General features: G+C 38.9%; 1 protein-coding gene across 5 annotated transcripts in view; it reads left to right on the top strand.

Annotated features, from left to right (window-relative positions):
* The window catches only part of LOC124358935 (ornithine transcarbamylase, mitochondrial-like), a 35,172-nt gene extending 26,432 nt beyond the window's left edge, over positions 1-8,740 (top strand). For all 5 annotated transcript variants that reach the window (XM_046811210.1, XM_046811207.1, XM_046811206.1 and 2 more), the window contains 2 exons: positions 4,838-4,975; positions 8,440-8,740. In XM_046811210.1, the coding sequence (XP_046667166.1) occupies positions 4,838-4,975; positions 8,440-8,502 (201 nt within the window). In that variant the 3' untranslated portion in view covers positions 8,503-8,740. The remainder of the gene's footprint in view (positions 1-4,837; positions 4,976-8,439) is intronic.
* The last annotated feature ends 6,078 nt before the right edge of the window (positions 8,741-14,818 follow it).

Genomic DNA, 14,818 nt, shown 5'->3' with positions numbered 1-14,818 from the left:
TGAAGGCTTAAGGCTGTTAATTGTAGCCTCAACCTCATGATTATTAGTGAGAGGCAGTTGGGTTAAATCATGATTTGTACTTAGGAGTTGAGTTGCGATCTGTTTTTTTGTTCTTGGCTGTTTATTTAGGGTGTGATCTGCTATATTTGTGAAGAACTCGTTGAGGTGATTAGCTATTAGAAGGGGGTTGGTCGTGATTTCTCCTTGTATGTTGAGTTGTGGTTGAGAAGATTTTTGATATTTTTTTTCTCTCTCATTGTTTATAACTTGCCATAAGGCTTTAGATTTGTTTCCAGCAGTAGCTATGTGATCTGCAGCTGCTTTCTTTTTTACTGTTCTTAGCCTGATGTCGTAGTCTTTCTTGGCCTTGCACATTTGATTTTTATCCGTCTGTGCTCCTGTCAGCTCGTATCTTCGGAGGCAATCCAGATATATTATTTTGAGACGTTTAGTTTCTTCATCTGAATATATTTGTGCTTTCCTCTTCCTTTGTCGCACGATCTTCCTTGGACACACTGTGTTCATGGCTGCAACAATGGTTGATAAAAAGTTGTTGTAAGCTGTTTCTGCTGAGTCTGCGTTTTGTACGTTTTCCCAGTTTTCTTGTTCCAACTGTGCCTTAAGAAAATTTAAATTTTCTTGGTTTAAAACTCTGCGTATCATGTTCTTCTGGGATGACGGTTTTATATTGTGTTTTATTTCACAGAGTTGGGCAGTATGGTCTGAGATTCCAGCGTGAATTACGGTTAAAGTTATTTGTTCCCTATCCAGATTTGTGCAGATAAAATCTATTGATGACATGGATGTGGGGGTGACCCGTGTTGGAGGGAGTGGTAGCCTTGTGATGTTGTGGCTGCTTAAGGTGTTATTTAGCATTAGGTTGTCCCTATCTGTTTTCATCCCATCCACATTAATGTCCCCCATTATTATAATTGGGTGATTTTCTGCTTTTGTATCTTCAATCGTTGCTGAAAGTAGGCTTAATGCTTCCTCCAGCTGTCCTGCAGGAGTTCTGTAGACGCCAAGAATGTACAATTGTCTTTTCCCCGATGTTAATTTAATCATTCCCATTTCACATAATAGTTCTTGGTTATTTTCTATGTCAACAGGCTGTACCAATGTTTCCAGTTCGTCTTTGACAAATATGGCAACACCTCCTTTTTTGTGGTTTGTACGGCTGAAATGTGTTATTAGACAGTAGTTTGGTATTCTAGTGCTTTCAAGTTGGTCTTTCTTTAGCCCATGTTCACTTAGGATGATAACATCTGGGTTTATTTCTTCAAGAAAGTGATTCAATCTGTTTGTTTTGTTACTAATTTCTTGCATGTTTTGGTGTAGGATGTAAAGTTTATTTAGAGGATTTGCTGAACTTGAGGTAGCTGTTCGTCTTGCTGCATTGAGATGGGAAACTGTCATTTTTTTGTTTAGGCCTCTTTGCTCGATTTCTCCTTGAACTTTTTCAGATGGCAGGCCTCTAAAAAATGTGCAACATGGCCAATTCGATAGTGTTCATTAATTTTCTTATAGATGTCTACATGATTAGTAAAGAAGTCTTCAAGGTTCTCTGTGTCCAACCGAATTAATGCTGTTATTGGCGGTTTCTTCACTGATGGTTTCGGTTTACTGATATATCCTAGTCCAGCCTCATCAACTGTTCCTCTTTGATGAGAAATTGCATCTTGGGGGGCATTTGTAGCAGCCGGTGGTTCTGCAGAATTGCTGGCTGAATTTAATTCTGCGTTACTATGTTCTGTTGTGTTACAGGCTAGATGTTTGGACCTATACTTGGCTGCTTGTAAAGATGTACTGTATACTTTCCTTGTACTCTTCTTGTTCGTTACAGGTTTTATGAATGTTTTCCGGGGTGTTGAAGAGATGGAATTGGGTGGCCTAGTTGCGTTCATAGAACTTTGATTGTTTAGCTGTTCCTGCAATGTTTTGACAGTGTTTTCCATTAAGTCCTGTCTGAGTTTTATCTGAGCTAGATCATTCATTAAGGGGTGAATGGACTCAGGCATTCCTGAATTTGTGTTGATGGAATTTATTATTAAGCTTTGTTGGTCTCTGATTTTTACCATTTCCAACACAAGAGAAGAGGAGGCTGATGTCGGTAAGCTGTCCATTTGCGTCTGAGTAGCAGTGCTTAAGGTGGATCTGCACTCTGTTTGATTGATGTGTTTCATGTTTTTTAGTTTAGTGTCAAGACCTGAGATAGTTTGCATTAAATGGGTTATTTTGTTGGAATAGTCTAGAATCAGTAATTCTTGTTTTTGATCATGTTCTTCAAAAATGTGTTGAATTTGTAATTTTTCTTGAGTTACTTTGCTGAGTTGTTCTTGAGTGTCTTCTAACTTACCGAGCAGATTTTCTATATTTTTCAGGTGTTTCCTTTCCTCTTCTTTCATCTCTTCTATCATCGCTTCACTGCTAGCCACCTTGTTCTCTAATATAGCAATCTGGCACTTTAAAGATTGGTTTTCTTTTAACAGTGCCGTACCAACGGTGGCTGCCATTTTTAGTTTGTCTTCCTCATTCGTAAGGTCATTTTCCAGGATACTACTTTCTAAGTACGTTAAGGTTGTGTTATTTCCTGTGCTAAGAGAGTTGAGTGACCCTGTATCAGAAACTGGATCATCTGGATCAGACTCGAAAATCTCTTCTTTGCCTGTGACTTCCATGCAGTGTTGCTTATAAGCGTTTTCTGCTTCCTTTAGGGCTTTGTTGAAGAGTTTATTTTTGAAATGGTCTATTTTGGGTTGGCCATAAAGATTTTTATATTGTTCATAACAGTATATATCAGATTCTTTAATGTCTGCACAATTTTTGTCTCCAAAAAAGATAACCTTATATTTTTGGCTGTGATTTTTGTCATTTGTTTGGATCTCAGTAATTTTAGCTGGCCAGTGTGGGTAGCCTTTTAATTTTGCAAACACAATTTCTCCAGTGATAAAACTAGTTTTTTTGCTTATTTCCATGTTGTTAGTGCAGCTACTAATACAGTTTTTAAGAGTTTGGCTGGTTCTCTATGTCAAATATATATAAATATATTCAAAATATTCAAATATAAAAACTTCAAACATTTGTATTGCTTCCTTGGCCATTAGCTAGTTTGAATATTGTCAATTTATAAAAGTTGATTTGATTGTATGGCCAAAATCTCTGTAGAAACTGTTAATTGTAGTACACAGTCAGGGTAGTTTCCAATATTTTCATATTATTCATTGATATTAATTAATCAATAATTTAAAATTCAATAATTAAATAAATAATTTAAAACTGTATAATAAATAATTTAAAACTGTATAATAAATAATTTAAAACTGTATAATAAATAATTTAAAACTGTATAATAAATAATTTAAAACTGTATAATAAATAATTTAAAACTGTATAATAAATAATTTAAAACTGTATAATAAATAATTTAAAACTGTATAAAAACAATATATTAAAATCAGTGATCATTAAAATGATGTTAAAATCTGTTATCAGTAGCCGGTTATCACAGGTCCAAAGGTGAGCGCTTGTTTATTGAAGGTTGAATTGACAGCTGGTAGACTATCGCTAACCATTTGATTATCAGACAGCTGTTTCTGCACTTAAGTTGGTTGGCTCGCTGGTGGGATGATGTGATTGGTTATAACATGCTACTTGAGTCAAACTTCATTCAACTATCTGTTTCCTGTCTTAAATATTTTGCTGTTTTATTATAAAATTATTTTGTTTATAAAAATATTAGTAAAAATTGTCATTAGGAGATATTGAGTGAAGAAACACTAAATATTTGTGGCTGTGTGATTGCTTTACAGTCTAAAACTTCATACAGTGTGTATTATAGACATGTGGGTTTTGCCATTATGATGTAAGTAATATTTGAAAGTAATTTGTTCACTTTTGTAACTGACAAAAAGCCAAACCTTTTATTTGAATACTTTTAGAATACTTATTTGACCAATTTCTAACACACTTGTACTTCAGAATAGCACCAGAAATGTCAATTAGATCAATAAATTGTAGAGATAAAATTTTGCAGACAACACACCACAGATATCACATGTACACATCTGTGTATAAGACCTCTATATTATAAGAGGTCAATGCCTCCATGATCCCTTCCACCATCAGTATCTGACCTGTAATTATATTTCATTCGACAGAAAATAATTTTAAATAGTACAATGTTTTAACGCTAAATGTGGTACAATTTTACTTTGTGAATCAAATAATTTAAAGTATAAATATTTTTTTCAAATATTTTGTTGCAAAATTTACGTAATAAAAAACATGTAAAACAGATTTTTCATTCCTTTCTACATCTGGAAATCCCAGGATTACAAAAGTGGTCTGGAATTGCAAACTCTGACTATAAATTCCTTATCCCACCCAAATCCATATCTCATATCATGCTTGGACCAAATGAGTGATTTCATCTAAAATAAAATGGTGCTTCTAAATAAAGAGATAAAACTAAATGAAAGCAAAATCCGGATTGGAACATATGTGCAAATTCATGTTGTGATAAGAAACATACTGTATGATTAAATGTTGTATTGTTATACTTGTGAAGAGACTTCCATTCACTGTTTCATTGAAATTGTGAACTATTTTAAATCAGTGGGTTTTAGATAAATCTCTACTATCAGATCTGTTTCAATCCTCTTATTTTTTTATAGGCAAACTTGGTGAAAATTTTGATTAGATCAGATAAGCAAAATTTAAAAACAAGAAAAAATAGTCAAACACACTTAATGTGGTGCGTCTGACTACTAGGCTCTATTGTAATGATTTGTTTTTAGCCATACAATTTTTTATATAAACTTTAACCTTTATTTTGTAGATGTTTGAGGGAGCCAACAAAAACTGGATATTTTTCCACATATTACCCAGATGGGAAGGAGAAGTCTCGGAGGATGTTTTCAACCATCAAAACTCTCTTGTATGGACTCTCCATGAAAACATTAAATATACATTAATGGTGCGTTAATTATTTTAGAGACTTTCAAGGATTTAACCTGTTGACGAGTGCTCACGGCATTTGCCGTGCTCCTATGACGGTCCATACTGAGTGACTCATTGACCAGTGACAGACTGTTAGGGAGTAAAAAAAAAAAACTTTTAAATGTTAATAAACTTGTTTATTATAGTTTAAATGTATATAAAAATACATTGTAGATTGTTAAAAGCAATATCCTCGTTTTAAAACTTTGCTAATATGTGATACTGCTCAAAACAAGGATGTATACAAAGGGCGACCTCACATGTTGAACATTCATAGCTGGTTTCTTTTATTCTTTGTCCAGTTTGAGTAGTGTGTTTGCATGAACACGTAGCACTGCCTGAGTAGTTTTCGCTTCTTCGCGTTATTCTTGGGGAGTGGCCTTATAAAATGGCGACCTTGGAGGCGTAGCGGGTCTTGTGTCCCGCCTCCGCAAAATAGTTTTTTAAGTTATCACCAGGTGCCACCACGATACAGCACTAGCAACACTGTACAGAGACACTATTAGGAACAACTAAAAAGTTCCAAAAATCTCCGCTAGACGTCACAGTAAGTCAGTGAGAACGAATTGACAGTCTTTAGTCTGCAACGGAAAATGCAGTGCCTCCTCATACGGGACCAAACGGCAAATGCTGTGCGCACTCATTTGGGTATGTTTTGCTGCACTCGTCAACAGGTTAAATCTTACTATTTTAATATAAGCTGTGATTGATTTCATTTAGAATGCTCTGGAACATTCTGAAAAATCTCTCTAAAACAATATGCACTTTTCGTTAGAGGGGGAAACGTTCCCCTGTACGTCAGACTGCATACTCTATTTTAAAACCTCATATTTTCAGAAATTTTCTTCATTCTGTTCTCAAGACTCCCAGGAAAATTTTCTGCATTTTCTAGTTCTAAAATGGAGCACTGAATATAATATAAGTGTTGTTATTTAGACCAAACCATAATATTCTTTCCATTCAGAAAGAGCAATTACCTCCTTAATCTTTTATTTTTTTAATATGTTGATACCAATTATTATTAAGGAATAAAATAGTTGTATTAGTATATAGTACATAAATGTATATTAGTATATACAATTATGTATAATAAAAAAACATGTAAAAAAAGTAATGAATGTCTTATTTCATCAGACAAAGTTAGGGTTAAGAGAGCCTCTATAACGTTTCTTCTTCTGTGGTGCGGCCTATTGCCATGCACTTGAGCCTAAAGGGCCTTTTTGACTTTACCATGAGGCCAACCAGTCTACGGTTTCAGCAGTTCTACAAACCGCTGAAAACAACCGATCAGGTCCTCCTGGGGTACTACTAAATATGGCATACCGGTCCTTTGCTATTGCAGGACAGAGCAGGTGTTCAGCACTTTCCTCCTGCTTGTCACACATTCTACAGAGCGGATCCTCCCGAAGGGTACTGACTCTGTGAAGATGCTTCCTCAGCTGACCATGTATCATAATTACACTCGAGAAGACACCAATCTACTTAATAAAAGAAGGTCAGACGCCACCCTAGGGGAAGGCCACCTTAGAACCATTCAGCTCAGTCTACAGCACGGGTACAGCCTCCACCTTCCCTAATGTTCAGCGTGAACCCATCTCTAGACAGCCCAAAGAATTCACAGCTAGGAATGCCACAGAACGATTGAGGCCTGCCTGCTGAAGACAGTAGACACTCCTCCTGGCCACAGGCCAAATGAGAATGTTGAGTCCAGGGGGGTGAGGTTAAGACAACAGAGCTACGCCTGGTGTACTTGGAAGAACTCCAGTGATAGCAAGGCAAGCCATCCTTGGGATGCTAGCCAGACCAGTTACTGCCATCTTGACCTCTCTTTTTGGGCACCAGGCAATAGCCCCTAACATTCCTGCAGGTCTAACCATGGAGACATAAAGTCAATACCAAAGTCCTCAAGACCCACCTAACGCATGTCTGCATTGTATCAAAAACAATTTCTCTCTGGCAATAACCCTTTCAAAATGGAGTCCCCATTATAGGATCCTATCAAGGATTTTGCCCAGGTACTTAACGTCGGACTTTCACTCAATGGAAGAGCCTCTCAATAAGAATGAATCAATACCCTCCAACTGACGCCTTCTCGTAAAGGCAACCATGGCAGCTTTGGGGGGGTTGACACTAAGGTCCATCCCATCATAACAGTTCCCCACCATGTTCAGAGCAGCATTGGTCATTGTTGTCATGAACTTGCTGCTCACATGAATCACAATGTCATCTGTGTATTCCTGTGCAAACACACCACTGATGTTCAAAGACCCAAGCAGGTTGTTCACAACTAGGTTCCACAGAAGAGGAGAAAGGACGTGCAATAACTCTTGATAGAAAGGTCCGACTTATGAAGCTTGTTACATTATTAGAACTAATGATCAAAAGTTTTGAACTAGTTCAGATTTGAACTTGGGATCAAAATTTAATTATATTTTTACATTAGTCTTATGGCTAACCATGATAGCAACAAAATAATTAGAGAATAACTCATTTGCAAACAAACTGAGTACATTCATTTGACATAGTATATATGATGAAGTTACTGGATGGATTGGTTGGTAGACTCATTATATTCTCGAGTCCTTCATTATTCATGTATCAGTTTATTGTTACTAACATGTTCCTTCATTTTTACAAACATTAATAATTGCACAGCTTGGCTCACCACATAGAATAAGACCAATAGAACATGACTGGCTTGCTAGCTACCAGAAAGATCGACAGCAACTAGTGGAAGTAAATTACGCCAGAAACAACACATCCCATAAAGCAAGATCAACCTTACTCCCAATCACTAGAGGTGTACCTCAGGGATCTATACTTGGACCAGTGCTCTTCATATTGCTGACAAATAACCTACCAACCTAACTTCTTGACTGGGCCCAAGCTATGTTATATGCAGATGACACCGCTCTTCTTATTGCAAAAAAAGACACAGAATCTCTTGAAATAAATTCATTTATAGCCCTGAATATGACAAAGCAATACTGCCAACATAATGACCTAGTTCTTAATGAGAGCAAAACACAACAATTAATATGGAAAGGCCGAAGAACCAATGACTACTATGGCTTACCTGATTTTAATTTATATAGAATATAAATAACCAATCAACCGACTTTTTTTCCAAATTATTGACAATATTTTCTTATTTCAAATTTTATGCACATACTTTTGTCCAATCTAGTGCTAATTCTTATGCAACAATTATATTGTTCTGAAACACCATAGACACTACTGCATGCAAGATGTTACAAATGAATGATTTTTTTAAATTATTGTTGTTCTAATTCATAAAGTAGAAGATAGTCAACATCAATAATAGTATTAATAAAGTAGAATAATGAAGTAGTTGATAGTCAATATCAATTATTTTATTTTACTAGTAATTTACTTAATTTTCTATTTAGTTTTAACTTATTTTTGTTTTCATTTCTACAGGCAGTTGTATTAAGATTACTGAAGACCTACAGACCAACTCTGGTAAAACCCAACTTCAACTGAGACCTGTGTTCGTGATGGCAGTTGTGTGTTTTAAATTAATTATTAACTTATCACAGTACATTAATACCCTAAAATCTGTCTCTTATTTTTAATATCTCATTTACCTACTTGTTCTAAGAAATTCTTAGTTCGTAATATGCTCTCTTTACGAAATTAGTCTGTGAAAATAAAGATAGATTAGAAGTAAAACCTATTTAAATTGGAGTCCCACAAGGTTCTGCCCTGGGCCCTTTTTTGTTTGTTGTTGCTGTTAATGATTTCTCGTTTACATGTACCATGCTCCTCAGTATTATATGCAGATGACACCACACTCTTGAATTTCAGTGAAAATTATGAGAATCTCATTATGGAAGAAAACCTTGTGTTAAAATCTGCTATGGAATGGTATGAAATAAACTAATTAGTAGTAAATGAACAAAAAAAAAGAGAAAATACCGTTTACCTCAACAGTAAATTAAGTTGAGAACATCACATAGATCAATTGTGTTAAAAAATATCTAGAGCAATCTATCTCTTGAGTAAATTGAAACATTGTATAACTATGGATATGCTTCTAGCCTCCTATTATGCATTTTTCCATTTACACTTATGTTCTGTATCACTATAACTCTATGGGGAAACAGCAGCGATGCAGATAGAGTATTGAAATGGCAAAAAATGCATTACATGTTATGAAAAATGTTTCAAAAAGAGAGACCCATGTTCCAATTTTTAGAGAACTAAAAATAATGACTATTCCTAATATGTATATATTCTACTGTCTTATAAGTATAAGGGAACAACTTGAAAAATAAACAACTAGACAGGATATTCTTGATTATCCTACTAGCATTTGTTAAAACTCTTACCAGTTAAATGAACTAAAACAAAATGCAGTCAATCTTTTTATGAAAATTAAATTGTTTAATAAGTTACCATTACATGCTAGATCTATATCTTTGGTCAAATTTAAAAGTGTTGGTTAAAAGTTATGTTTTATTGCGTGGATGAATTCTTAAATTGTGATACCACAACATTAATTTTTTAAATTTTGTATCTCAATGTATTTATTTATTCAGTTTTGATATTGTTGACTTAAAATTTTATCCATGTTAAATATGTTAATAGTTATTTATTTATTATTGTTAATTTATATATATATATATATATATATATATATATATATATATATATATATATATATATATATATATATATATACAGGGTGTCCCATGAAGAAACTGTCAGGACTTGTTCTTACGGTGAAAATAATGAAAAAAGTTCATATACACATAGGTCCAGAAACGCTTAGTTAGCGAGCTATACAGGGTGAAAGATTTCGCCCAGATTTCAGTGCTACCGTTAAAAGGGAGCCCTATTAAATTATTTTGGGCGTTACCCAGCACGTAAAATTTAATGTATATTATGAAAATTGAACTGAAAAATTGAATAAAATTGGTACCAGACCTCTATTTGCAGTAATTTTTAAGATATCTGAAGAAATACACAAAATTCGGTGTCCAAAAAGGTAGAGTTTCAAATGTATTTTGTAGTCTAGGTTTTATTAACTAACCAGCATGCCTACACTCAGTAGCGTAGCCAGAAATTTCGTTCGGGGGGGGTCCGAAAACCGGGAGATCCGGGGAACGTTTTTGTGTGTTATTTTTGCCAATGAGTTCACTGGGTTTAGTAACTATGCCTTATGGAAAGTGGAAAGATGTAATAGGCAAATTCAACTCTCACAGCAACTCTAGTACCACAAATTTTCTTGTATAGCTACAGAAACTTTACGAAGTTCGATTCCTGGCCGAGTATAAGGCACCAAAGTGATGTTGGATTCACTGGATAAGAAAGAAAAAGAACAAAACAGAGCTTCACTCAAGTGTATAATTGACACAACTATATTCTGTGGAAAAAATGAAATACCCCTTCGGGGACATTGGGCCACTGACGGCCGAAACCCTTTAAAAAAGGAGGGCAATTTTCGAGCGTTGCTCGGGTACAGATCAAACTAACGGTCGGAAAATGCACCGGAAAACATCTACTGATTAGAAGTTCAGCTACTTTGAGGTATAAATAAGTATAAGATTTAACTGATTGAGGGTATTTATGAATGAGTTATAATGACGATTTTTTATCATTACACTGTAGACGAGTATATAATTATATCGGAAAAAATCCAAAAAATCATTTCGGTCGGAAATAAAATACACCTGAAAACTCTAATGATTAGAACTTCAACTACTTCAGACTTCAGTTTATTGAGGTAAATGTGGTATTTTTTATTGAGTTTGGATGACGATTTTGTTATCATTAAACTGTACTCGACTACCTATATAATTATCGACAAAAAATCACTTCCGGTTGGTAAATACCGAAGAAAAGCTCTCTACAGATTTCAAGTTTTTGACGATTTTGGATTTCACTGGTTGAGTGGTTGAGGTAAAAGTTTTATTTATAATTTTGTTAGGACATTGATTTTAGGTATTAATTCAACACCGACTAATAAATATATAATTATCGAGAAAAAAAAAACAAAAATAATCATTTCCGATCGGAATATACTAAGGAAAATGAAATAATGCCTCAGTCAAGTGAAATCCAAAGTAGTTGGAACTTCTTATAAGTAGAGCTTTTTAAAGTGTATTTTCCGACCAAAAGTGATTTTTTTATATTTTTTTTTTCGATAATTATATACATGTCTACAGTTTAATGACACTAAAAAATCAACGTCGTGACTTAATTCTAAGCAGCCCATTTTACGTCCCCCAAGACGAATTTGAACGAAGTGGGTCGCTAATTTAAACTGTCCAAGTCCTAGTCGGGTTTGCTAGGATAGCCTCTGGGCGCTCCTCCTGGTCTGTGTGGGCAGTATCTGAGCAGTTGAGCTCAATGACTTGCCTGTCAACTGGAACAATTTGCTCCTGCAACAGTCAGCAATGGTCGGTGTGCCACTGAGGGCCACTGCTTTCATTGAAGAGCCGGTGAGGGCGGTCAGCTGCGCAGCTATTTCAAGACGGCTTGTAGGCTGCGCTGGGCGGGGCGGCTGCTTCTGCTTCTGCTGCTGGCGCCTCCGTTTGTTGCGGCGCTCTGGCCTCCTTGTAGGCTGGACACCCACGATAGTTGGCGTTGTGATCGCCGCCACAATTGTAGCAGTGACCCTTCTCCGTCGAGACTTTGGGGCAGTTCATCTTCAGATGATTTTCCCCGCAGCGGACCGCATTTTCTCGGCCTCCCGCAGTTTGCCGGAGCCGTGGCCAAAACCTTGGCACCGGTAGCACTGAGCGGCGGGCCGACCCGGCTTCTTGTAGACAGTGACTGAAGTCCCTGACAGGAGCAGGCTTGTCACGTTGTAGATTTGGCAAGCCCTCTTTGGTGTCAGGGTTCTCTCGCTCACTGTCCCTGGTCAGCGTGATCAGCCAGCTCCTGTAGGTCCCCCCCCCTGGCTGTCCGATGTCGTGCAACCTCGTCGACGGCGAAGCCCTCGTCAGTTAAGACATCGAAGAGCTCCCACATCATCGATGTCGGGCAGTCCGCTGATCACAACCTTAAGCGATCTTTCACGCCCAAGGTTATGAGTGTAGAAGGGCAGCTTCTTGGAACATAGGTACCGCTAAAACTGCCCTGAAGTCCTCCACGGTGGTCACTTTCAAGCGATAGTGAGCACCGCGGAATGTTGTCAGGCCGTCCCGCGCCAACTCCTCCAACTTCTTGGCGTGGGTAGGCCAGTCCGGAACACTGTCCAGGAACAGCAAGGGTATCCTGGGCGTAGAAACCGAAGCCGTAGGTTGGTCAGATGTCACAGTAGCAGTGGTGACGTTGTGGCCTTTAAAAAGGCCCTTTGCTGGAGCAGCGACCTTCTTAGGCGCCGATCCGGCAGGTGGAGAGAGCTAGGCCTCTTAGCTGGCTGCGCTTCCAAAGGCACGCTGTCCCATCTTCTTGAAGATGTCACTCATGTTGTTTCAGGATATGTTGACACAACGAGCGCCTGGAGGTCGAATGTTCGCCGTGTTACAATTTAGGTTGCTTTGCGACGTCACGTGACCGCGCTCTATAGCAATACCGTGATTACACTACACTATCCGAGAGGCCGAGCCCAAAAGTATCGTTTGATACTTTATGATTTAAACGAAAAGGACAATTATATTTTTAACAACGGTCACTTTAATCAATTAAATCAATCAATTTAATGTTTGTAGACAAGAAGTAAACGATAACTCTCCTTTTTTTCTCCTGCTCCATGCTTTATTTTTTAATATGTCTTAAAATTTTCGGGGGGGGTCCGGACCCCCCCCTTCGCTACGCCACTGTCTACACTCCAGGAAAGTCATGCGACTCTCGGCCCTGCATCAATTGGTATGCAGGATTGAGAAGACGCTGGCGGCAAAAGAGGTAGCTATAGGAGTCTTTTTAGACATTGAAGGTGCCTTTGATAATACAGCCACTCAGGTGATTATCAATGCGGTCTCGGGACGTGGCGTTGATGGTCAGGTGTGTGACTGGATAGGGGCCTTGCTCACGGACAGGGTTGTTGTTTCAACCCTCATGGGAGCAAGTGTTAGTGCGAAGGCTACGAGGGGCTGTCCGCAGGGCGGCGTCCTCTCTCCTCTTCTGTGGAACCTGGTTGTGGATGACCTGCTAAATTCTTTGAATAGCAGCGGTGTCTTTGCACAAGGGTACGCAGATGATATTGTGATTCTTGTGAGTGGCAAGTTCAACACAACAATCACGGAACTGACCAATGCTGCTCTGAACATGGTGGGAAACTGGTGTGATAAGGTTGGCCTCACCGTCAACCCCACCAAGGCTGCCGTGGTTGCCTTTACCAGGAGGCGACAGATGGAGGGCATTGGTCCTTTTCTATTTAAAGGCTCACCCGTTGAGCTGAAGCCTGAGGTCAAGTACCTGGGCGTGATCCTAGATAGGGTTCTAAACTGGGGACCTCATCTAGAAAGGGTCATTGCCAGGGGTAAGTGGTCTCTAATGCAATGCAGACGTGTGATAGGTGGGCCCTGGGGACTGAAGCCGAGGCTCTTGTACTGGCTTTATGTTTCCGTGGTCAGACCTGCACTAATGTACGGAGCTGTCGTATGGTGGCCAAAAATGGAAGCCAAAACGGTGGTAGCACGTCTGGCAGGTATCCAAAGGATGGCCTGCCTCGCTATCACAGGGGCCTTTCCTAGTGCGCCAGGCGCGGCTCTGGACTGTTGTCTTAATCTCGCCCCCCCTGGACATTGTCATTCGAGCTATGGCCAGGAAGAGTGCCTACTGTCTTCAGCAGACGGGATTCTGGTCGGGCTGCAGCGGTGGGCACTGCAGAATTAGCACTCTGATACAGGAGGATGTTTTGCATATGATCTCTGATCAGATGCCACAAAAGTTTTCCTTTGACAAACCCTTTAGGATTATTTTGCCCTCAAGGGATGATTGGTCAGAGGGGAAGCAACCTCTTCCACCAGCGGAGCTCGAATGGTACACAGACGGCTCTAAAACAAAAAGCGGCACAGGCGCTGGAATTCTGGGAGTGAGACCATGTAGGGAGCTGGTGGTTCCTATGGGTCCGTATCCGACAGTCTTTCAAGCGGAGGTCGCAGCCATTATGGAATGTGCTCGTGAGAATCTTCGTCTGCGATATAGGGGCAAGACGATTAACATTTTCACGGACAGTCAGGCAGCGCTGATGGCGCTGGATTCTTGCGCAATCAAATCCAAACTGGTTTGGGATTGCTATCAGACCGTTTCCTCCCTTGCCAGAATCAACAATGTAACCGTTTGTTGGGTTCCTGGTCATGAGGGAATTTCTGGGAACGAAAGAGCTGATGCCCTGGCCAACCAGGGCTCAGCAACAATTATGACGGGCCCTCAACCATTCTGCGGTGTTCCAAGGTGTGAATCCTCTAGGGTTGTCTCGAAATGGATTCGTGCGGAGCATGGGAGAAGGTGGAGGTTGCATCCGGGTTTGAGAGTGAGTAGAATGGTATTACAGTCACCTTCCTCCAAGGTGGCCTCGGACCTTATCTCATTAAACAGATCAATGTCTTCCAAGGTCATTGGTCTCATTACGGGGCATGGTCACCTGAAGAAGCATCTACACAGAGTTGGTATCCTTCAGGAGGATCCGCTCTGTGGAAGGTGTAATGAGCAGGAGGAGACTGCTGAGCACCTGCTCTTTGATTGCCCAGCAATAGCAAGAGAGCGGTATGCCATCTTTGGTAGCTTGAACAGGGGTGGCGAGTTTTCCCAGAAGGACTTGATAGGTTGTTTTCGGCGGTTTGTTGAACTGCTGAAGTTGTAGACTGGTAGTCCTCATGGTGTTTTCGGGGTGCGCAAAAGGCCC

The sequence above is a fragment of the Homalodisca vitripennis genome, chromosome 4 (genome assembly GCF_021130785.1).
Source record: "Homalodisca vitripennis isolate AUS2020 chromosome 4, UT_GWSS_2.1, whole genome shotgun sequence".
Taxonomy (NCBI): Eukaryota; Metazoa; Arthropoda; class Insecta; order Hemiptera; family Cicadellidae; genus Homalodisca; species Homalodisca vitripennis.
This window is presented reverse-complemented; position numbering and strand designations above follow the sequence as displayed.